At 37.4% G+C, this 23,940-nt stretch overlaps 1 protein-coding gene across 6 annotated transcripts in view; it reads left to right on the top strand.

Moving 5' to 3' along the window:
- prom1b (prominin 1 b) overlaps positions 1-23,940 on the top strand; it is a 34,552-nt gene that overhangs the window by 7,434 nt on the left and 3,178 nt on the right. For 3 of the 6 annotated variants that reach the window (XM_059342773.1, XM_059342755.1, XM_059342746.1), the window contains exons 2-24: positions 4,938-4,999; positions 5,554-5,580; positions 5,982-6,187; positions 8,895-9,015; positions 9,100-9,163; positions 9,285-9,374; positions 10,350-10,567; positions 10,665-10,739; positions 10,885-10,948; positions 11,126-11,134; positions 11,278-11,437; positions 12,087-12,239; positions 13,045-13,168; positions 13,331-13,434; positions 13,701-13,785; positions 13,886-14,032; positions 15,665-15,736; positions 16,887-16,979; positions 18,601-18,654; positions 19,492-19,572; positions 19,721-19,789; positions 21,591-21,680; positions 23,119-23,234. In XM_059342773.1, coding sequence (XP_059198756.1) covers positions 4,938-4,999; positions 5,554-5,580; positions 5,982-6,187; positions 8,895-9,015; positions 9,100-9,163; positions 9,285-9,374; positions 10,350-10,567; positions 10,665-10,739; positions 10,885-10,948; positions 11,126-11,134; positions 11,278-11,437; positions 12,087-12,239; positions 13,045-13,168; positions 13,331-13,434; positions 13,701-13,785; positions 13,886-14,032; positions 15,665-15,736; positions 16,887-16,979; positions 18,601-18,654; positions 19,492-19,572; positions 19,721-19,789; positions 21,591-21,680; positions 23,119-23,234 — 2,284 coding nt within the window. The other 3 variants (XM_059342729.1, XM_059342765.1, XM_059342738.1) reach the window with 3 other exon arrangements.

Here is a 23,940-nt window from a genome sequence, read left to right as displayed (position 1 = left end):
CGTTGAGATGACACTTAGTCAGTTTGTGCTTTGTTTTTAATGGGATGCTGGGATGAAGGGTCAGGGGTGGAGAATTGGAGTTGGGCTGTAGGTGTTGGGGTGGAGGGTTGGGGATGGGCGGAGGGTGTTTGCTTTTTTCTATGTTTTATTATTATTATTTATTATTATTATTATTATTACTTGCTACTTAAATGTAGCACTTTGTGTTACATTTCTATTGTATGAAAAGTGCTATACAAATAAAGTCTGATTGATTGATTGATCGATTGATTGGTTGGTTGGTTGGTTGGTTGGTTGATTGATTGAATGAGCAGGTTGCAGCTTGTAGTTAGCCTCAGCCACCAGTGTATGAATGCATGAATGATGCTCTGTAGTGTTAAACTGCTTTGATTGGGCACAATGACTAGGAAAGGGCTATCCAAATGCAGTCTATGTATCAAATATCTTTTTCCAGAACTTTTCTCTACCAGTGACCCACCATGGTCACCTTTATCCCCTCTAGAACCATTGAATGGAATCTGATACTTAGATCCAGATCTACTTCTTCATTAGGATAACTGGGATTTGACTTAATTCCTTCAAAAGGGAGTTCAAATTGTTATGGTCAGCTGCACTGTCCAGGGAGCAGAGACTGAGCAACATGTTTTGTGAACACTCATCATCACTCCCACTGGATGCTTGCTTTCTCTTAAGGAAAGAAAAGCTGAAGCTGTATAGATTTTTTTAAAAGCAAGCATTTTGACAGTCCATTCAAGTTAAAGCCTTTTCTGTACTTGCAACAGAAAAGTTGGCTAATACACATAAAAAAATAGGGTATTTTGCAACATGGTCTCACAGAAATCCGTGAAATAGCCACGGATTTCGCTTAACTCAAAATCCGTGGAATAGCCACGGAATCGCTCAAATTTCCATGAAACTGACACGGATTTCGCTACAATGCAAGTTAATGACAGTCATATTTTTCTGGCGAGATCTTCACCACAAAGTGATTATGTACATTCACTGAGTGAATATTTATAAAATAAAACATATATTTCTCGCTAGAAATGTGATCAAAATCCATTTTTATGCAGAAACAAAGTCAAAATATTAATTTTTTCACTAAAAATGAGATAACTGTCTGCCATGTTTTTTGTTCTGACCGCCGGAACCTTGAAAGTCACGTGACTTGGAACAAACCAATAGCCACGGGATATGACTGTCATTAACTTGCATTGTAGCGAAATCCGTGTCAGTTTCACGGAAATTTGAGCGATTCCGTGCCTATTCCACGGATTTTGAGTTAAGCAAAATCTGTGGCTATTTCACGGATTTCAGTGAGACCAGGTTGGTATTTTGACTTTACTTTAAATAAGGCCTTTAATAATACAAAAAGTGGACATGATTGTTTGAGTTGCATAAGGCCTTGGGCACACCTTCCAGTAATCTCTCAGAGCAGGTCAGCGTAGAGGATTGTGCCTGTCTATATTTACACATTCCAGTAAGAGGGTTGTAGGTTTTGATATATATATATATATATCTATCGTACCTACTAACTAGCAGCAGTGTTTGATGTTTTGCTGTTGACATTTTTAGCCTTACAGTGGCCAGGTGAATCTGTGGGCGTTTGTTCTGTTATGGAGCCAATGTTTACTTTATCCCGTTAAACTGAAGTACAACACTCAAGTAATCTTATTATAGAAACTTGAAGACGCATGCATGAAATGTTCAGTGATGACAATGATACATAAAAAAAAAAACAGATGCGGAAAACATTAAATGTCACAAAACCTATACATGTGTTGATACAAAAAATTCCTCATCCTGATTATTGCAGCAGACTAGTTAGTTGAAGTTGGTCAGTGGTCGATTCATTCTTTCAGGACTAACTCGGATGGTTGTTTATCCCCCTCTGCCCCCTCTTCCTTTCGTTTGGAGAAGCTGTCATACTGGGTCACTGAACTAAGCTGTCTAAGCTTAACTGCCCTCGGTGGCTAATGCTAACTAAGTACCTGAGCAACAACAGGTGGCATCGACATGACTCAGATGTGCTCATATGCTGCATCTGCAGAGTTAAATGAGGTAGATGTCTTCACCCTACATGACAGTCTGAGGTCTCCCGTGGGGGAACCAGCTTTATAGTCAGTTCAGAGAAAAGTTACGCCTGGATTCCACTGGATGCGTAACGGCTGCAGATCCGTCGTCGGAGCCGTTACGCACCCATTATAATCAATGTGTGAGATTCCACCGACTGCAGATCCGCTGCGTAATGAGTCCGACAACGCAGGGCCATCCGACAGCCCTCGCAACACTTGCGCAGAGCTTCTATTTTTGTCGGACGACGGAGCACTACGCATAAATTCAGCACAGAGCAGATCGTTCGGGACAGGAAGTCTTGCACAGACACAAAATAAAACACCGGTATATTTTCAAAATAAAATACCTCGGGTTCGCTAAGGAGGTAGGCCGGCTCATTAACAAGCCGGCCGACCTCGTTAGCGCTCGTTAAGACGGAGTCGCTGGATTTGTCTCCAGTCATTAACGAGCAGATGTTGATTATCTTCCAGTTATATCAATTGATTAGGCGTGAATTCGCGAGATCTCGTGCGTCCTCGGGACTCTGCTGTCCGCAACAGCTCCGACACAGACGGATCCGGTGGGTGTTGACGGACTGCGTAGATACGCAGCCGTTGCGGACAGACCCCTGTCGGAGTCGTTACGCATCCAGTGGAATCCAGGCGTAAGACGGCCATCTCCCAGCAGGAGAGGATGGTGTTGAGAGGATTACCCATATGGTCACAAAAGATCCAAAATCTCAGCTCCTTTTACTCACTAGAAAGGCTTATTCAGAGACATTTTACTTTTAAAGCACAGACTTAAAACCTCACATGATTTAGAGGCAGTTGCTTTGCAGACAGTCATTCAAAGAAAAAGAAAACATATAAAAATGTAATCAAACACAAAACAAAATGTTAAAGTCTTTTTACGTATGTTTATTTTGATAGTCAATATGAGAGGAAGAGCCGAAAGCAAAGTTAATCAATAGAAATCAATCAGAAATCACGATCATCATGGACAAATTACTTTTTCATTAACATTTTATTGACAAAAAGATTTAAATCAATTGGCTTATTGAGCGGTTATGAAAATTATCATAAGTGTCAGTCTATTTCAGTTACATGTGCGTTCTCACCTCACATGAGGGCCAGCAGGTGTCTAAGCATTAGGCTGAACATACACTGTACTGTGTGTGTGTGTGTGTGTGTGTGTGTGTGTGTGTGTGTGTGTGTGTGTGTGTGTGTGTGTGTGTGTGTGAGTGTGTGTGTGTGTGTGTGTGTGTGTGTGTGTGTGTGTGTTTGTGTGTGTAACAGCTGTGTGGGCATTTACATGCTAAATTTGCCTCCATCTGCTTGCTGTTTGCAGTAGCACCTTCTGGACCAACCTGAAATATTTTTATTACTAAACAGAGACTATATTCCATCATTGATATGTTTTCATGTATCCGCAGCTAAGTGTCTTTTTGTTTGATGTGAGAAATCCGACAAACTGATTGTGAACACTGGAAAAAAATGCCCTTATCCATGCAAATCATACAGTATACTGTATATGAACAGTATGTGTGTGCAAAAATAGACATATTCAGATTTTTTACTTTGAGTAAAAGTCCTGAATGAAATGTTACAAAAGCAAAAAAACTTTTAAAGTATTAAGTGAAAGTGAAAGAATGACTAATTTGAGAATAATAAATATGTTTTATTTATTTATTATTTATTTTGATTATTCATTTCATATATTTTGTTACTCAGAACAATGATCACATATATAGAGCACAAACAGAGCATTCCATGATAACAAAACGATGTCACACAGAGCTAAGGCTCAACAAATGTTACTTAAACAGAGGGAGAAGGGTTGACACATTAATATGTTGTAGCTGATAAGGGTGGAGCTATTTTTAAGTGTTTTATATACTGTTGGGTAGCTTAACCTATAATAATACATTATAATTTCTTAGTTTATTGTTTGTTGATTGAATAGATTTAAAAAAAAATGTATCTACAATGTAATTTATTATCCACAAACATATTAAAAATGTATTTAATGTAAACATTCCATTTAAATGTTAAACTATGTATTTTGGCAATATATTGTGTGTAACATCCAACATCAAAGACGAAAAACTGCTGGCTATAGTATTGGCAGCCAGTAAAAAAGCTGTCGCGAGGAAATGGTTAATAGTAGAACCTCCCACCATTGATGAGTGGATTGAAGTTGTCTATGAGATTTTTGTTATGGAGAAGATATCTTTTTCCCTCAATGTTGAAAAAGATTTTTTTTTATAAGATCTGAACCAAATGGACTGAGTATGTAAAACCAACCAGATCTGATTTTATTTGAATGTACTTGTGCTTTTGGTGAACCTGCCAATTTTTTTTTTAACCGAATACAGTTGTTGTCAAATATATGTAGCAAGTGCTGTATGAGTTTGTGTAAATGCATACAGGTTTTATTTGTTTAAAATGTGTGTGAGAAATCAGTGTTTACCTGCTGAGTAATAATCAGAGTGAGTCACCATCCAGGTAGGCTTAGTGTTGGCTGACCTATATAAACACACAGACAGCTGGACCAAAATGCACTCCTCTTTGGCAAAAATACACAGTTTGAAAAGCTTCCACCAAAATCTAACAGATATTATCTGTTAGATTAATGAGGAAATACATCCGCAATACTGTCCTCGGATATTAAAATATGAATTCTTGTAATCTGTGTTTGCTCATGAACAGATAAATAGATTTTTCACTCTAGTGCAGCTTCTCAAATGTTATAGGATTTGATTGTGTGTGAAATTGGCAGATGTGTCACTTTCAAGATGTAAACTGACTGTGAACACTGACATATAAGTGATTATAATTACATTTCTGTATCAAAGTACTTACCTATCTGTTCTATTTTTTCAGATCTGATTGTTAAAGTCATTCAGCAAAACATGGGGGGGATCAAAATAGAAGAATGGAGAAAGGTACGTTTGATTTAATTGAAAAAAAAAAAACTAGATTAACTTAATCTTGATTTTGCATTGTTATGATATACTGATATGTATTTGTTTATTATATTTAACCTGTGAAATATTATGTTCTTGCAAATTCTATAAAAATACACGTTATTAATGTAGACATGTAATTCAATTGTATTGCCTTAGAATGTGTGTCATTTAAAAGAAAATGAAATAATATATTAAGTCTCTTAAATACTTTGAAAACATAACAGAAAGGATGAGCCTAGGATGGCCTAGTTAGTGTGATGTTAGCAAACCTTTTGGGATTTCCCAGGTTTGAGCTTGTTTACAAAAATGTTACCAATTTTTTTTTCTTTACTCTTGATTTTGCTTTCACATCCCACTTAAGAAATATGAATTCTGCTGTCTCCTAATCTCTTGGCTGTCACACTGACCTTGATTTGTTTGTCTTTCTTTCCTTCTTGCTACGGCTTTGTGTGTGTGTGTGTGTGTGTTTGTGTGTGCTTGTGCGCTTGTTTTTCTGCATGCGTTGGTGTGCACGTGCTGTGGGGTCACAGCCAGAAAATGTGGTGCTGTTACTACAGGTAAACTCATAACATTGTATTTACATAATACACTCTACAATGTCTCAAAAATGAATGATTTGTTTATTTCGGTTACAAAAAAACAACAAAAAACAACAACAAAAAAACAACAAAAAACAAAACAAAACAAAGACAAAATAAAATCATGTTTTTTTACAAAAGAATCCATCAGACAGCAACCGAAAAAGGAATAGGCTGAAGCCCCAAGGCTTATTTTTGCCTCTCCCGTACCATCTACATGCATATACATTACATTATATACATTACATTAACTGAGTAATTCACATTGTTACAAAACACATGATAACTTAAACTGAAAAATCAAATTCAATCAAATTTCATTGTAACAAAATGGCTTTGTGAGTGGGAATGATGATTGTCTGAACTCTGTCCTCCTGCAGGGGATCTACTATGAGGCTGGATTCCTCATATGTGGGACCATCGGTATCGTGTTCGTGGTCCTGACCCCCATCATAGGCATGTGTTTCTGTGTGTGTCGCTGCTGTGAGAACTGTGGAGGAGAGATGCACCAGAGACAAAGAAAGAACGCTGACTGTCAGAGAGGTTTCTACACGGCTTCGCTCGTTGCCACCTCCATCTTCATCATGTGAGTCGTCGTCATCTTCTTTTAAGTCTTTAATTCAATTCAATTCAATTCAATTCAACTTTATTTATAGAGCGCATTTCATGCACAAGGCAGACTCAATGTGCTTCACAATGTATACACATAATTACAGTTAAAAAAAAAAAAAAAACAACAACAAAAAACACAGAAAAACAAACAAAAATCAATTACAAATTAATTGAAGAGTGCAGGTAGACAAGCTATTCCATATTCCCCACATATACACTTACTTACTCACACATGTGCACCCACTCCCACAACCACACATGCACACAATTCAACCAAATGCTGTAGAGAAAAGATTTAAGGTTTTTAATCTGTTTTTAAAAATGGCTACTGATGTGGCAAGTTTAACTGTGTCAGGCAGGGTGTTCCACTTTCGCGGAGCATAAATACTAAAAACTAAAAAAAACTTAACTCAAAACTTTATCATCACTATCATCTTGTTTATCATCACTATAAGGATTATTTTAAAGGTTTTAATAGTGTGATTCTGTTGTTAGTGTATGTACATTTTCTTTATTGCATTTTGAGTTTTTGTAAATGGGATTTTAGATATACTATGCTGAATACTGGACAACCCAAAGGTTATAAATATATATACCTTGACATATTGTTAGATATACAACAGAAAGGAAAGTATTTCTTGTTAAACTTGGTAGATCCCAAAGCAACCAGTATGTTGTCTGAATTTGAATCCACCCATCCACCATGCTAAAACTGATTATTAGCGGGAACCCTGGAGGCTGAGAGGTTAATGTGACAACTATGAGCTGCAACATCCCTGGTTCAAGTCTCACAAGACACCTGTGTTGCATCTCTGTGTCTCCCATTACCTGCCATAGCTGGACAGACAAATTAAAGGCAAATAAAACTGACTGAAAACTCACTACATTGACCTTTTTGAAAATGAAGAGAAGCAACTTTTCAACATGGTTGTTGTCCTTTTTATTCCCCAATGTCTTCCTTGTCAAAGTCTACATTGCCTACATTATTCGCAATGCAACTTGACCGCTGATTGTTTAGTAGATAGATAATGTTGTCGAGCAAGAGATGAGGGTCAGTCTACAGAGGTCAAGTGAGATCACTTCAGGCAGTTTATCAGACTTCACACAGTTCCCTTTGGAGCCTCAAAAAGCTTTATTTACTTTTTTCACATATGCCGTCTTACTCCACAAAATCTGTACACAGAATTTAATGTGTATAATCTGTCTCAGCATCTGCTCACACACAGACTGGGACAGTTTACCTGCTGTGGAGGAGACAGGTGCACAGTCAGAGAAATTTGATCCAGACTGTGCAGGACAGTTAGATGTTACTGATATCACTTGGCTGACTGTGAGAGGCCTCTCTATCTGAATGAGTGCTTTCACATCACAAACATGCAGGCTCACACACACACACACATAGGCATTCATGTTCTTATGATTCTTTTATAATCTCTACATAGAAGATTCCTTTATTCTCTCCTACTATCTACATTCAGGCCCTGTTTACACGAGGACGCTTGCGGGTAAAAATGACAAAATATTTTATCGGAAGTGCCTTTCGTTTAGACGGTGACGGCGTTTTTGGGGCTTAAAAACGCAAAAATCTGAAACTACCCTCCAAAGTGGAAAAGTTAAATACGCTCCGCCGTAGCGTGTCCGTCTACACTGACAAGACGCAAAACTCTGCTCAGATCTGCTCATGTCGTGTATGCGTTTACGTCACATACATGTGCCAGTACAGGGAAATAAACAAAGATGATAACAGAAGAAGGAAGATTCTACGCATGCGCGCGGACATGGCGGCGTTGTGTGATAGTTTATCACAGCGCTACCTAGAGGCCTGGCATGCATACCCAATTGAATTCCACACACTTTTGCGTCACCGTATGCACGCAGATTTCCTCCTGAAAACGCTCGTCTAAACGCGGAATAAAAACTGTGTTGGGGCAGGGAAAGACCTCATAATTAAAGGTCCAGTGTGTACGACTAGAGGGATCTATTGGCAGAAATGGAATACATTTATTCATAATTAAGCCCTTCATATGGAGCTAGTCCTCTTCCATGGAGTCCACCATGTTGCACCGCAATGTTTCCACAGTAGCCCAGTAGTGGAGGGACTTTTGTGTTTTTATGTTGAAGTGAAGGCCAGCATAGGTTCTGCTACACCCTTGGAAAGAAAGGTGTGAAATAACAGGTGTTCAGCTGGTTGTAATCTGCTACCAAACGGCTAGAATCCACTAAATTATACACACTGAAACACTCACCAAAAATGCAATAACTATAATAACTAATTTAATAACTAAATCTCAGCTGTAAGTTTCTATGTCATCAGTTTAGCACACTTTTGATTTTCCAAAAGAGGCGCAAATATTGTGAACATTAATTGACTTTACATCATGTTTATATTTCCAATATCTTTTCTCAACTGGCAACAATCTGACCAAGTGCTTGCACATCAAAATGTCTTATTTACACATATATGGAATCAAAAATGATTGACTGTGAAGAAATTAGAGAACTATATAAACAGAGATATATAGCTGAGGGATGTGACTTTGCAGGTCGGTCACGTGTCGCTGAATGATCAGTGAGTGACTTTTGAAGCTCTCAGCACAAAGACATGTCAATGTAGCTGTGCTGCCCTCTGCTGGTGAATACTGATCATTGACCATTCTGTACTGATCCTGTATGTGTTTCAGTCTTGGAGTACTCATCGCCTACGCTGCAAACCATAATGTCACCGCCCAGATTAAGAACACTCGACGATTCATCAACACCAACATGAGGGACCTGAGGACGTTCGCTAACAACACACCAGCGGTATGCTAACACATGCACACATATGCCTGTTCCCATGTAAAACCCAACGAAAAATAATGTTTAAATGTGTGTTCTTTGTTGCAGCAAATTGAATACCTGACAGCCCAGTACACCACAGCAAAGAACAAAGTCCTGTCAGACCTTGACAGTAAGTTGAACTCAGACTGTTTACATACAGTATGTCTCGTGTCTCTCACATTATTTACCTGTGGCTCGCTGTGGTGTGTAACTGTAGTGTTGTCATCTGATTTGTCTGTGTTTCCTGACAGATATTGGACCTTTGCTGGGTGGGAGGATCCACAGTCAGCTGGAGAAAGAAGTGGTTCCCTCACTGGACACTGCGCTGCGAATGGCAGGAGGTAACACACACACACACACACACACTGTATTAGCTTTTAAGCATTGTTGATGCTGCTGAGCTCAAACAATATCTCCTCTTTTTACCAAATCTGATTAGTAAAATGTTATTAAAATTCAAGGATAAACCTCCTCAGTCATAAACTATTTTTGTTACATATAAAATGCTGTTTTGTTACATAAGATGCTCATAAACCTTAAAACAGTCAATCAAAACTGTATTGATTGATTCAAATAAAATGTTATCATGTTTGACGTTGCTATAAACTACATTTTGAAAGCAATTGATATTTTGCTGAACTGAAAATCAAATCATAAAACAGATCCAGTCATTGATTATGATTGACTGAGCTTCATTCAAGACAGCAGTAAAATACTCTATAAACACACACATTACTGCATTACTTCAGTATTACTATAGTGTGGGAAAGAGATGGACAGGATAGAGAAAATAAAAACTATAATGCCTAACAATGCACCTTCGCTGTTCCAAAATCACTGTAAACTACAGCCTCTTGTGGTTTATCTCTTTTCTCACACCATACATATATTTATGATTGGGTAGACTATCCTTTTGAATTGTTACTACAGCATGTGGTGCTACATGATTTGCTGTTTTTGTTTGTCTTTTACGGGTATATCTTTTTTAAAGCATTTTTTAAACTTTCTTTCTTCCTTTTTGATTTCCTCATTTCATTTGATCTAAAGCAAAAGTTGAGAATGCCATCAAAGGTAATTAGAGCCAATCTGCTGATGTGAACCACTGGTGTACCCTGTAAAACGTCTCTTATTGTGGTATTCATTTGTTGATCTGTGGTCAGTGTTATGTTGGGTAGTTCTGTGGTTGTTCTGTGAATTGTGAATGTATATTTATATAAATCCTATGCAGCTCACCAGTGTGGGAGGACACAAAGTGTATATTTCGCCAAAGATGCTCAGGATTTTATTCAATGTAATCCTTCCTGTCTGTCCTGTAGCCATGCGGGAGACCAAAGAGGCCCTAGAGAACGTCAGCTCCTCCTTAGAGGTTCTCCAGGAAGGAACAGGGAAACTTCAGGCCAGTCTATCGGGGGAGCGTGCCTCTCTGTCCAACACTTTATCAGACCCCGCCTGCACTAATGGAGCTGTGTCTCCCACCTGTAACACCATCCGCTCCACACTTACCAAGCTGGGAATCAGTGCAGACTTCTCCAGGGTACTGAGGATCTTAAGATTGTCTGACATGTATTGTTTCCATTCATTTTAAGTGACATACTTTACTCACTTTACTCTTTTCTCTTTCTGTCTGTCAGCTGCCAGATGTCAGTCATGCCTTGGCCAATGTCAATACCGTCCTGAAAACAGATCTCAGTAATATTGTACAAAAGGTCAGTCTCTGTCTTCCTCTCATCATCATCCTGTTCATGTTGTCACTTTCATTTTCACCCATCATATTCTAATGAAACACACCCTGGTTCAAAAGAATGGAAACATCTTTTTAATGGTCTTTTCTCTCTTACTTTCCACCTCCAGGGTTACTCCTCCTTTAATGATACACCAAAACTGGTGAAAGAACAAACTAAAAACATTGTCTCAGGTACACAAGTGTGTGTGTGCATACTGTATGCATGTGTATTTAGTTTGTCAAACAAATATAGCTGTTTTAATTTCTTCTTTATACATAATATGAGCTTATGTCTGACTGTAGTCTTTCACTTTCATATTTCTTCTTCTCTCACTTTTCCCTGGGTTCTTGTGAATGATGAAACCACAGCTCTTCCTCGTAAGTCCTTCTTTGTCCCTTTACGCTTTCTGTTAGACCCTCCCTTTCTCACTGTTGTCAAATCTCAGTATTGATGTAGAAAAATCAGCCCAAATCCCCATTGCTTTCTGATTTTCTGATTTTTTTTGTTTCTGTGTATATAGGAGTAAAAGGCATGCTTGATAAGATTGGCATAGAGATCAACAGCTTCTCCAAGATGTTCCCAGTGGAAGCTTCTCTGAGCAATTTCACCATTTTCCTCAACCAGGGACAGAAAAACATTGAGTCCTATTACCCACAAGTTGACCAAATGGACTTCTACAGGTTTGTGTGTATGTGTTTGTCTGTGTGCATGTTTTAGTCAGGTTGTGGCAACAAAAATCTAGGATGCAAGAACCTGACCCCACACAGTTTATTGATTATTTTAGGTTTAAGGCTTGGTTTCTGAGCATTAAAAAGAGTTTCAGGTCAGATGGTTAGTTTTAGTCACCTGTTGTGTTTGGCTGTAGAAGATGGCTATTTTCGGTGAAAAAAACTCTAAAACTCACTGTACGCTACCTGCTCAGAACCAAACAGTGGAGAGATTCAGTTAATGACTAGCTAGTGAACATATTGTATCATTTAGAGCCAGGTCAGGTTTTTCCTTCAGGAATTTAAGGCCAAAAACAGAGCTAAGTGAGAGTAGACATTGGACGTATTTGCCGGGTGGTCAGAAACATGTAGATGTGTAAATAAGCAACTGTTTGCTAATAAGAACATTACATAAGCTCGAGAAGTAATGATATGTCAGTATTGTGTCCATAATTTGTTTCCGCTGTCCCCAAGCGGTAAAAAAATCTGTTTTGCAGGTTTTAGGTAGAATTACGACAAAGTAATGGTGAGGATAAACCCCCAGGAAATGCATGCAAATCAATGCAGTGTCCCAACGAGCAACAACAGTGTGTGTGTGTGTGTGTGTGTTTGTGTGCCTCAGGTGGATTGGCTGTGTGGCAGTTCTCTGCATGGTCGTCCTGGTCCTCGCATTCAACATCCTCGGACTGCTGTGTGGCACCTGCGGCTACGACAAACAAGCTACACCAACAACCCGAGGCTGTCTGTCAAACACCGGCGGCAACCTGCTCGTAGCGTATGTTACCAAGCCAACAGTCCAACACTCAAACTAAAGGAAGTGATTTTGGATACAGTTAAGACTGTTCTACAGGTGTAACTAACAATAACAATATCAGCTGCATCCATTTAAGTGGACCAGTTCTAGGGCACAGCTAATGTGCAATACAGTCTCACTTCAACATATTTCTGTTACACCTGAATGGAATAGAGCCATAATCAGTGCTGTTAGATGTTATTCTTAAACTGACAACTCAAATTTACTGTAAAAAAAATCAAAACATACATAAAGACAAATAACGAGAGAAATAAAAAACAATTAGACAAGGATTAAATAGAAGTTTGTCAAATCACGAAAGAAACACAAGATCAAATTTCAGTTTCACTGCACATTGGGTCTGAATGGATCACTGGTCCATTCAGGTCCCACAGGTTTTTGCAGCTTTTTTACTGGCAAAATGTATTTATTTATTAAATTACCATGGAAACATTTCAGTTTCAACCTCAATGTATTTGTGCAAAAGTTGATGAGAAATTTTCATCTGTAGTCCCTGGACAAGTTATTGTGAATGATTAGCCCAATACAATGCTTCGGCAAGCACTACAGCATTAAGATACAATGCAATAAAAATATATAAATACATTACAAAAGTAACACATATGTGTAAAACTGTGGAAATATGTAAAGGCAGTCACAGGAACAAGTTTGGTTTGCTTTAAGCCATCTCTAGTTATGTTTAAAGAGTAAGGTAATTAGTGTTCTCTCTTAATTCAATAGGAAGGACTTCTATAAGTTTCACATACTTTGTCTCTGGCTCTTTCAGCGGCGTGGGCTTTTCTTTTATCTTCGCCTGGGTGCTGATGGCCATCGTGTCCACCTTGTTTGTTGTTGGAGGCAACGTGGAGAAGATGCTGTGTGAACCGCTCGCTAACCGACAGATATTCAAGGTGCTGAAAACAAACTCTCCTCCTTCCAAAACTGCCTTATTTACACTCTCCTCTCTGCCTCTCTGTGCGTTTATCTTCCACAGAGTTTTATCAAAGTGGGATTGTGTTACACAACCAACTGTGGCTCTGTGCTGATTAATACTTGTGTGTCTGTTTGTTTAGATCATAGACACACCGTACCTGGTTCATCCCGCCAAGAAGAACTTCCTTCCTGGGATGCTGTTTATGAACCCAGACATTGACTTGACTTTGGGAAGCATGTACAGGTAACATGCCAACTGCTAACACTGCACTTACTGTTCATAAAGATCATTGTTTACTACTGTTTTCTGTCTGTCATGTAACAGAAAGTGAAGAGAAAAATGCATAATTCTGCTGCAAAGACTTTTTTAAAATCTTATTTTGACACAGATTTTTGTTCAATTTTTAATGTCCAAAATTAAAAACCAATACATTTCCCCCCAAACAAGCACAAATGCACATTAATAGTGGATGAGTTCCAGTGTGTGACCATGCTGTATTTGTCTCGTAGGGACTGCTATGAGAACAACGGCCTGTACCATTCTCTGCAGCTGGAGACAATGTTCAACATCAACTCCTTCCTCAACAGAACTGTAGTAAGTGTAGGCTTATGATGTGCTGATTTATAGCTGTGTTACTGATGCATTGGTGGAACGAGATCAGCGATAATCTGTTTATATGTGTGTTTCAAATCAGTACAACAAGGATCTGGCCAAAGTGTTTGAGAGTGTGCAGGTGGACCTGCAGGACATCACCCTGCTGGAGCAGGCCGGCAGAGACAACCTCATCAACTTTGCCAATTCTGGAGTCGGACAGGTCGACTATGAAGCCTACCTGACTGAGGTAATCTGTCTGTGTGTGTGTGTGTGTGTGTGTGTGTGTGTGTGTTCTTGTACTTCCTAAATAGTGAGGACCAGAACATGTTTTTAACCAACAGAGTGAAGACATTTTTGCAAAGTGAGGACATTTTGGCCGATCTTCACTCCTTTAAAGTTTTTTTTTTAGATTTCAGACTTTGTTTTAAGGGTTAAAGGTTACATGATAATGATAATTAACTGAAACTGTATTGTGTGGTTACAAAACTAACTAAAATTATAGTGAAAATATCCTTCGTTTTTGTCTTTGTCAACTTTTTTCATACATAATGAAGATGGATCAGACAAAGGAAATAAAGGCAAAATTTACTGTGACCTCTTTTAATCTCCCACCCAACAAATACCCCATTACAAAAAACTAAAACTAACACACTAATAAAAACTAAACTAAAACTAAACTAAAACTAAAGCATTTAAAAAAATAAATACTAAACTAAAACTAGCAAACTCACTCTAAAAACTAATTAAAACTAACTGAAGTAAAACTAATGAAAAATCCAAAACTATCATAACCTTGCAAGGGAATCCACTATTCCAATGAGGGTCCTCACAAAGATACAAGTACAAGAATGTGTGTGTGTGTGTGTGTGTGTGTGTGTGTGTGTGTGTGTGTGTGTGTGTGTGTGTATGTACAGTACATTTTCTCCAATGTGCAGAAAAGAAGAGATCTTCCCGAGGTAAATCAAATATTTAAGGGTTGAGACCATAGACTGTATTAAAAAGACCTGGTTTTAAGTTAAGGTTACCCTAAACCTCCTGGGATTAATCTAAGGTAAATTAATTAATTAATTTGGATTGAAGTGGGGTTGTATGAGGTACTTATAGTCAGTGTATTACTACAGTAGATGGGAGGTGGTACGCCCACAGTTTGGAGAAGCGGGCAGGAGTACTGGCACATGAGCTAAACAATGTACTGCTGTGGATAGGGGCAGCATGAAGATGTTTTTAGCCACCTAAACATAATCAATATTAGTTTCTATGTACACTACATTAAAAAGATTTTTAATGCTTCACCTACCATCAGACAGCCCTTTCCTGTGGGGAACTGAAGCCTCTATGTTCTCTTCAAGGGCACGAGACTCCACTGACAAAATCAGAATTTTTTTTGTTCTGTTTGAGATTTTCCTTCATCTCCCACAACAAAATTGACAGCACAATCAATACAAACAGCATCAGACACCAATTTATTCCTTCTCTCTTAAAATGTCCATACTGGACAAGAAAATAAGTACAAGAGAAGTAATAGAATAATTCATGCATTATGATATTTTCTAACACAATGTTGCAGTGCATTGAGCCTTCTTTTGTGGTTTACCCAGACTTTGAGAGGTTTATAGGACCATATAGAAGTCCACAGCCAGCGAACACCCAGAACCAAATTGAAAGAGGCAGTGACTAGACCACCCCTTCAAGCCCAACCCCAGGGCCCCCAGATCCAGGCCCCAGAATTGCATCAAAAACTTTAACAAGCCCAAATCCAGATTGAAACATAATTAAAACTTTGCAGAAACTAAATTTAAAACCAAAATGTGTGCAAATTGAGAGAATCTAAAAGTATATGATCACTGCTTCATGAGTGACTGTTGTTTTGTTGTTTCAGGTACATAAGGGAGTCACTCTCGTGGATCTCCTCTCCTTCTCTACTGACCTGGAGGCTTCGGCCGACCAGCTGGTGAGTCTCATCATTAGCGTACAACCCTGATTCCAATTATTTCCCCCAAAAATAAATGAAAACAGAATGGATCAAATTCAGAATGAGTGTATATATTTACTAAAAAATGTCCGACTTTGAGCATTAGATATTTTGTCTTTGTACTGAATTTAATTTATTGTAGGTCCAAAATGTTTGAATCCTGTTTTTATGTTTTAGTTTAATTTTTCATTATGTCAACAAGTTTTTTTCGGAATCGGGGTTGTGCAAACAAATCACAGCAACGGCATGCTTCGGCTTTTATCATTCAAATCCAAAAATCCTAGATGTGGTAACAGTGATGTCTTACACATGTATGCAATACACATTGCTTTGGATTATTATGCAAGTTACAGTACTGCTGTTAAAACACCATAGAGTAACCTGATTACAATAAGGTATTATGACCTTTTATATTTAATTATAATTTGTCAGTTGCACAGATCTCTCACCTTTAGTTTCCATTGAAGTTTATCTTGAATCTTTTGACCAGGGCAGTGGACTTAAGAGATTTTTGTGTTTAGTTATTTGTATTTTTTTTTTTTTTTTTTAAAGATTATTTTTTTGGCATTTTGTTGCTTTATTGATAGTGAGAGATTGAAAGGGGGTGATAGAGGGGAAGACATACGGCAAAGGGAGCTCAGGCCGGATTCGAACCCGGCTCCACCGCTAGTTATTTGTATTTTTAATTGTTTTAATTTTAATTCATATTGACATGTTGCAGACATGTAGGAATGAGATTGAAATATTCTTAAACCAACAAGCTCAAATATAGTTGGACAGCCTCTCTGGAAAATTATTTCGTTTCATGCTCGGTTGGTGTGAACAAGCTGCCCATTCACGTTGAACACACACACACACACACACACACATTTATGGCACATGCATGGTGCATGTACAGGAACTGTGCCATTTAAAGCCACATGGGACTGTATTACAGAAGGATTAGTGTGTGCATGTATTTCTAAAGAAGGAAGGAAGGAAAGGAATAATAAATAATTTAGTTAATACGCGTTATCTGATCATGCTACAGATTTAACTGCAACAAACAGCTGTATTTATAGTGCATGTGTGTGTGCGTGTGTGTGTGTGTGTGTGTGTGTGTGTGTGTGTGTGTTTTTTTTGTTTACAGCCACGTGGTGCTTTGGAGAACGCACTTAAAGGACACGCCAGCAGTATCAGACAGATTCACAGAGAACATGTGGTTCCAATGGAGCAAGCAATGGTAATCACCTCTCCCAACACATTAAACACTGACACTTCATTCATATGGACATACAAATACACTCAGATCCTCTCCTCTGTCCAACCAAAACACCTTTCTTCCCCTGAAAAAGTAAATTAACACATAGTATTTTACTTTAAGAGCCTCAACTTTCTAAAAACAGGAGCAGTCTTCTCTTGTACAGCATTTTGTGATTTTCCGGGGTTCATTTTAAGGCTTTTTATAACAGCTGACATACAAAGTTGCTGATATTATGCAGGAATACGGGATCAAGGTTGTTGTTTTTTTGGTAAAAACATGTTCTTACAATTGAAACATGAAACCTACAATGGACATTGTTTCATTTTTAAGCATCTTTGAGTGTCTAGAAAAGCGCTTTATAATTCGAATGCATTATTATTATTATTATTATTATTATTATTATTATATTATTTCTCTGGCAAACTGCACTAAATATATCACAATATAAATGATTAATATCTCATTTAAAGATATTATTTAACCAGCCAACATGCAGGTTTGGCCTTTTTTCCCCTTTAGGAAACTTTACTATTAGAAAAATCACCTTCATCTACACAAACTTCATATTCTTTATTGGATGTTATTGAAATACTACGAACCAAAGACCTTGTATTTTCTTCGGCTTCTCCATTTAATTAACTGTAATCTCCAGAATTAGAAATAAAGTTTGCACACCATACATTTATAATGACCCACCAGCTGGTCAGAATGGTTTAACATGTGCACAAATAAAAAGGGAGTAAACATTTTCCGCCAGTATAACCCATAAGAACCCATGGTGACACGGGTGTAACAAACACTTAAAATCTTCTAGAATCTCCCATATTCAGCTTTATCCTTCACATTAACTCATTAAATCCCTCAGTGACGTATACTCAACACCCTGGTATGGTGGTCATGTGACAAGAAGTGACTTGTGGCCAAAATGTGGCTGTGACTGGAAACAGAAATGTGAAAAAGTAGCTCATTTCAAAAAGAGTATTTTTTGTTACGAGGCTAAGTTTAAACCCATTTAACAATTCTAATCTGTTAATAGGGTGTTCTTTATTGCATTTAACTTCTTCTGACCATATTTCCTGAACAAATTAAAGTCGCAATTTTGATATATGTTGTAGTGATGCAAACAAAAAGGCGAATTTGTGTCTCTGTAAGTAGAAAATGTGTCTAGTTTTTTTATTTTAAAATAAGAAATATCATAAACATAAATGCCATAAACGCCCAATGTCACATCACAGATCTTTGACATTTAGGGGTACTTGGTCTGTGGTATATCCCCCATAATTTTCCTTTAAGGATTACTGGGTCTGGGTTCTTATGGGATAAGTAAACATGTGTCTCTATTAGCTGCTCTCCTCAACTTGTTTCCTCTTCTTCCTTCTCGTCCTTTAAATGGTAACAGAAATATGTCAAAGCGCGGGTAAGCCACTGTTCATACATCACAATGTGACAGTGTTCTTTGTGCGTATCTGTCGTAGCCGTGTTGTAAATGTTGTTGATGTTGTTACATCGGTGACGTGACGTTTTATTATGTTATTAATGACATGTGATTTAGACATGCAGTTATGGATTGTTTGGTCACAGTTTGTCTCTTCTCACACAGAGTACACTGAGTCAGAGTATCAGGCAACTGCAGAGGATGTCCACCGACCTGCCGGTGAGGAAAAAATAATAATATACTGTATTATTGTTGTGTATTAGCTCACAGAGACAGAAGTCTACTTACTAGTCAAACTATGCAGAAAACTTCGGTAACGCTTTATAATAAGGTCCTTAATAACCATTAATTAACAAGTAATAAGGCATTGTTCTCGCTTTAGATCCGGTAGTTGCAAAAAGCATAGTTAACTTATAGTTAACTTATAATAGATGAGCAATAAAGTATATTTTAATATCAATAAGCAAACAAAATAAGATTAATAAAGGCATGGCAAAGACATAATGGGTGGGTCATGGGTGTTTGTAATGCCATTATTAACACTTATATAAGCTTATAAACACACAGTAATGTTAATAAGCATCTTGTAAGGACTTACAAGGGCCTTATTACTTGTTAATTAATGGTTATTACAAGGTCCTTAATATAAAGCGTTACCAAAACTTCTTATTAACAAATACAGGTGTATCTCAATACATTGGAATATCATGGAAAACTCAATTTCCAGTAATTCAAATCAAATAGCCCCAACCAAGTATTGAGTGCATATTTTAAAATTGGTCTTTTGTAATATTCAAATTTGAGGTCTTCATTGAATGTAAGCCATAATCATTACAATTAGAAGAAATTGAATAAATTAAGACATGAAATGTTTCATTCTATGTGTAATGGATCTATATAATGTGTTATTTCCACTTTTTGAATTGAATTACTGACATAAATAAACTTTTAATTAAACGATATTCTAATTTATTGAGATGCACCTGTAACTTACTAAATGCAATTATCTAATACAAAAGAAGATCAAAATAATTTTGCTCTCTGTCTCTCTTTTAGGTCAAGGTCACGAATATCCTGAGTGCCATCGATGCAGCAGAATACCTCATCACTCATAACGCCTCCCATGTGGTTAAACAGGTATAAAAAGATAACTAGCAAACATTACTATTATATGAATCATATGTAACTGTGCACAAAGATACATCAACACATTTTCTCAAAAATAAAAAGGTTTATACAACTAGGACAAAACTGTTGACATGTTTTCTTCTCTGCTGCCATCTAGGAAACAAGAGGCTACACAGAGAGCTTGGTGGGATACTTCAAACAGTACACAGAATGGGTTAAAAACTCGGTGAGTATACCACCAGTATTCTACGATTAATACACTACTGGTCAAAAGTTTTAGAACACACCAACTTTTCCAGAATTTAATTGAAAATTATGCAGTTTAATGTCTCAGTGTACTCTGAAATTAATGCACATTTGCAACATTTAAAATTCTTTATTGAGCATGATAGTGTTTTGAAAGTTAAAAAAAGATTCAAAATCACATTTTATGTTGGACTAAAGGACTAAAAAAAGACATAAAATGACAAAAAAGACACAAAACGACTAAAAAAAGACACAAAATGACTTACGAAGACATGAAAAGAATTCAAAAATGGACAAAATAGCCCAAGACTCCATAGAGTTAAGTTGTTAACCCATTTCTTGTTCCCTGAAAAAGGCCTACTTGTAGAATTCTGAAATGTACATTATCTTTCAGTTTTGGTTAAGCTTACCTTTTTTTATTTACCTCTGGCAGTTCACCACTTACCTTCGTACCCTTTCAAGCTGTTCATTTGACTTGAACTGCTTGAATTTCAATAAAAAACTGGAAAAATTGGGGTGTTCTAAAACTTTTGACCGGTAGTATATATAGCACTGACGTCTCCATCTTAAGATTTTAAAATTTACAGTAGAGACTTTCATTCACCTGATAATCCTGTTGGTCACTCTTCTTCTGTAATGTTTTAATGGTACCTGACTTGAGACTTAGCACCACCTACTGTTTATCTCACCAACTCACAAAATCTGTTAACAATATTGGAGGGAAACATGCATAAATTTGCATTTTATTTAGCTGATTTTCTGAAAACGTGTTTAATGTTTTCTCTACACTTGGATGGGAAACTATCTAATGTAAGCAGAAGAGAATAGTGTAATTGTATGGTGAAAATTGAAAACCACCAAAAAACATTTTCTGTAGTGTTATGCTAATTCAAAAAAGTTGTGATTCTGCTAAAAGGTAAATACCACTGAATGCAGTCATGCTTGCTAATCCTTTGTGACATATATTCAATATATACATCACCATGTTTAACGTTCAGTCTGAGTTCTGAATTTGATGCATTCTGTTTTATTTTAAGTTACAGCTTTTTGGGGGTTGTAGTTATTGAACATCTGCACTCAGCTGCACTCTTCAGAGTCAACAGGAGGTTTTAATAAAGTCTGGAAATTTAAAAAGGTCTCTGATTCTATCCAGATCATTTGAACTGTCCAAGAAGCCACTTAAATTTAAATTTGAAATCTATAATAAGAACAATGAGGAGAGATCATATTTCCACTGCAACACCACACTCATCAGCTTTATGTTTGACGTCATTAGATAGATAGATAGATAGAGAGATAGAGAGATAGAGAGATAGATAGATAGATAGACTTTATTTATCCCAAGCTGGGAAATGACAGTGTAGCAGCAGCATTACACACAGAGACAATGACAACACAATTAAATAAAAAGAACAACCTAGGCATACTTCAAGCAATAAAATCTAAAAAAATACAATAAAATGTAATATAAAAATAAAGTGTCTAAAGAAGGAGTATGTATTAAGGAGTAGAATTCCAGTGCAGAATAAATATGAATATGCAGTATAAAAATGTTGGTGCCGTGAAACAATAAGGTGCAATGAACAGTGTGCATAAAAAAACACATAAAGTGCATAACGACGGTATGTAATGAACCAGGCAATTTCTTATCGTACAGTGTGATGGTATGTGGCAGGAAAGATTTTTTATATCTGTCCCTATGACGCTGTCTTTCATTCATGTTTGTCATTCATACATACACTGTAATCTAAACTACTTTTTTGGTGCATTTCCATCTCCAGCTGACTGCAGAGGTTGCCCAGTGTAAACCCATCAGTAACATTGTGGACAGCATGGAGATAGTCGGGTGCAGTTTCATAATCGATTCAGTGGTAAGGCACTAGAACACTGTGGTCATCTGTGTGTGTGTGTGTGTGTGTGTGTGTGTGTGTCAGTCTGCTGAGGTGCTCTCATTCATTTTGCAGCTGTATGTACAGTACATGTTCCCCCACATGTATTTGGATTTGAACTAGAAATATAAATGGCTCTTTGACTGTGGAGCTCTGAGTTTTTGGGAGCTGCTGAAGACTGTGGAGTCATTCGGCCACACGTACGAGAACAGTATGTTCTCATGTCTCACACACACTCGCTCACACACACTGAGATGTGATGGGGTCTGTTTAGAGGCAGTCCGGGGAGTTACATACACATAGATTCTTCACTGTTTTCACTCCGGCCCCTGAGGAGTTGTTAAGATTTCTTATTTACATATTAGCTATATATCGTGTGTGATTTGTGAGAGTTTAATGAGAGCTCAAACAGGCCACAGACTGTGGTCACTATAAACACATTTTTTAATATATCAGAACTCCAGCAGCGCCTCCAGCCGCTGTCCTGTATGTGCTGCACGTGTGTTTGTGCACACGTGTTTATAGTCATATGTTGTGTCTTATTTGTGCCTCAGAATGTGTACATTTCTTGTGCATCCATGTGTGTGAGCTTTTATGTGAAATCTGCAGGGCTGCAGCTAACAATTAATTAATCTTTCCGTTATCTTGTTAGACTTCTCAGTCTTTTAAATATGCAGAAATTGTGAAACATTCCATATAGTCCCAAAGAAATATCTTCCTTTTTTCTTTGTTTTGTGACCAACAGTCCTAAACCAATTTATATGAAAATGACGCTGATAAAAAAGTATGTTTAAACTAGACTAGCCCACTTGTCTAAAAGTAAGAAAACACTCCAAAAACAGTCAAAACTGAGCACTGTTTAATCTAGAAGGTAAAACATTGTCTAAAAAAATATTACCTAAGAGCAATTTGAATTTGTTTAACAAATTTCCAACAAAACAAATCGTAAAACAAAAATTCACTAAATAGAAATGAACAAACATTTATTAAAAACAATATTCCGTATGAAAATTAGTATTTTGGAAATGTGCTTGATTGTTAGCATTAGTCGCTAACAGATGCTTGTTTTTTATAAAGCAACATTACACTAGGAATTATATTTCACTGTAAATGATCAATATGTTATTTAAATGCGTACATCAATAAGATAATAATAATTTTAAATTATAAGTTTAACTGACTAGTATTTACTTTTTTTCTTTCTTTTTTTTAATCAATTTTTATTTTATATTAAGTAGAAATTTTACGGACTAGTATTTCTGGTGTTGACTAGCGAGGGGAGTAACACTTACACACTAGTTGATTAATGGCACACATTCCTTCTAAAAATCTATGTTAGAGAGACAATTATTTGGAATGAATCACAGGTAAACTGGAGAAAAATGTGAAATATTACTTGTTAACTTGTTGTTTTTTTCAGAACACATTCTGGTTCGGTCTGGGAGGCTGCTGTATCCTTCTGATCCCCAGTATGATCTTCTCCATCAAACTGGCCAAGTATTACAGAAGGATGGATACAGAGGACGTCTTTGAAGAGTGAGTCCAAACATACACCTTATTAGTTTTGCTTGTAGTTTTTCTGAATCATTTCTGTAGATCAAAAAGAAATTAACGAATCGCCTTCTTTCCTTCCTCTCCGTCGTTATTTCTCCTTCACGGCCTTTGATCCTCCTCCTATTTTCTCCTTGTGTTATTTCCGCTCCGTCTTCAGGACCACTTACCCGTGGCTTGTCGCTCTTTGATGTTTGTCTGCTATTCGTGCATCTTTTCGTCCTCTTCCATGTGCACACGCCATGTTTGGGACGGGACACTTCACCTCTGGATTTCTCTGCATCTTTTAAAAAAAACTTTTCATCAGAAATCCCACGCATGGTCTTCCTCTCTTCGCATGGATCTTCATTTCATCATCTTCTCCTACGTCTTCCTCCTCTCTGTTTCGGCTTTATTTCCGAGGATCACTCCGACCTTGTTGAGTCCTCCCATTCTCTTTCTCACCTGTGCACCCCTCGCTCTTGTGTTGCAGTCTGGGTAAAACAGGTAATCATGGTGAAAAAGTGTGCGATATCCACGGAGACCTCGCTGTGGTCAGGTATGAGCAGCAACTCTGCTTGTTTGCATGCCGCGGTGTTAATTGGTGAAGGGATCATTCTCAGTCCGCAGACTGTGTACATTTCTCCACAGATGTTACGTTTATGAACAATTTCCCATATCTATATATATGTGTGTGTGTGTGTGTGTGTGT

This window comes from Centropristis striata, chromosome 1 (genome assembly GCF_030273125.1).
Source record: "Centropristis striata isolate RG_2023a ecotype Rhode Island chromosome 1, C.striata_1.0, whole genome shotgun sequence".
Classification (NCBI taxonomy): Eukaryota; Metazoa; Chordata; class Actinopteri; order Perciformes; family Serranidae; genus Centropristis; species Centropristis striata.
This window is presented reverse-complemented; position numbering and strand designations above follow the sequence as displayed.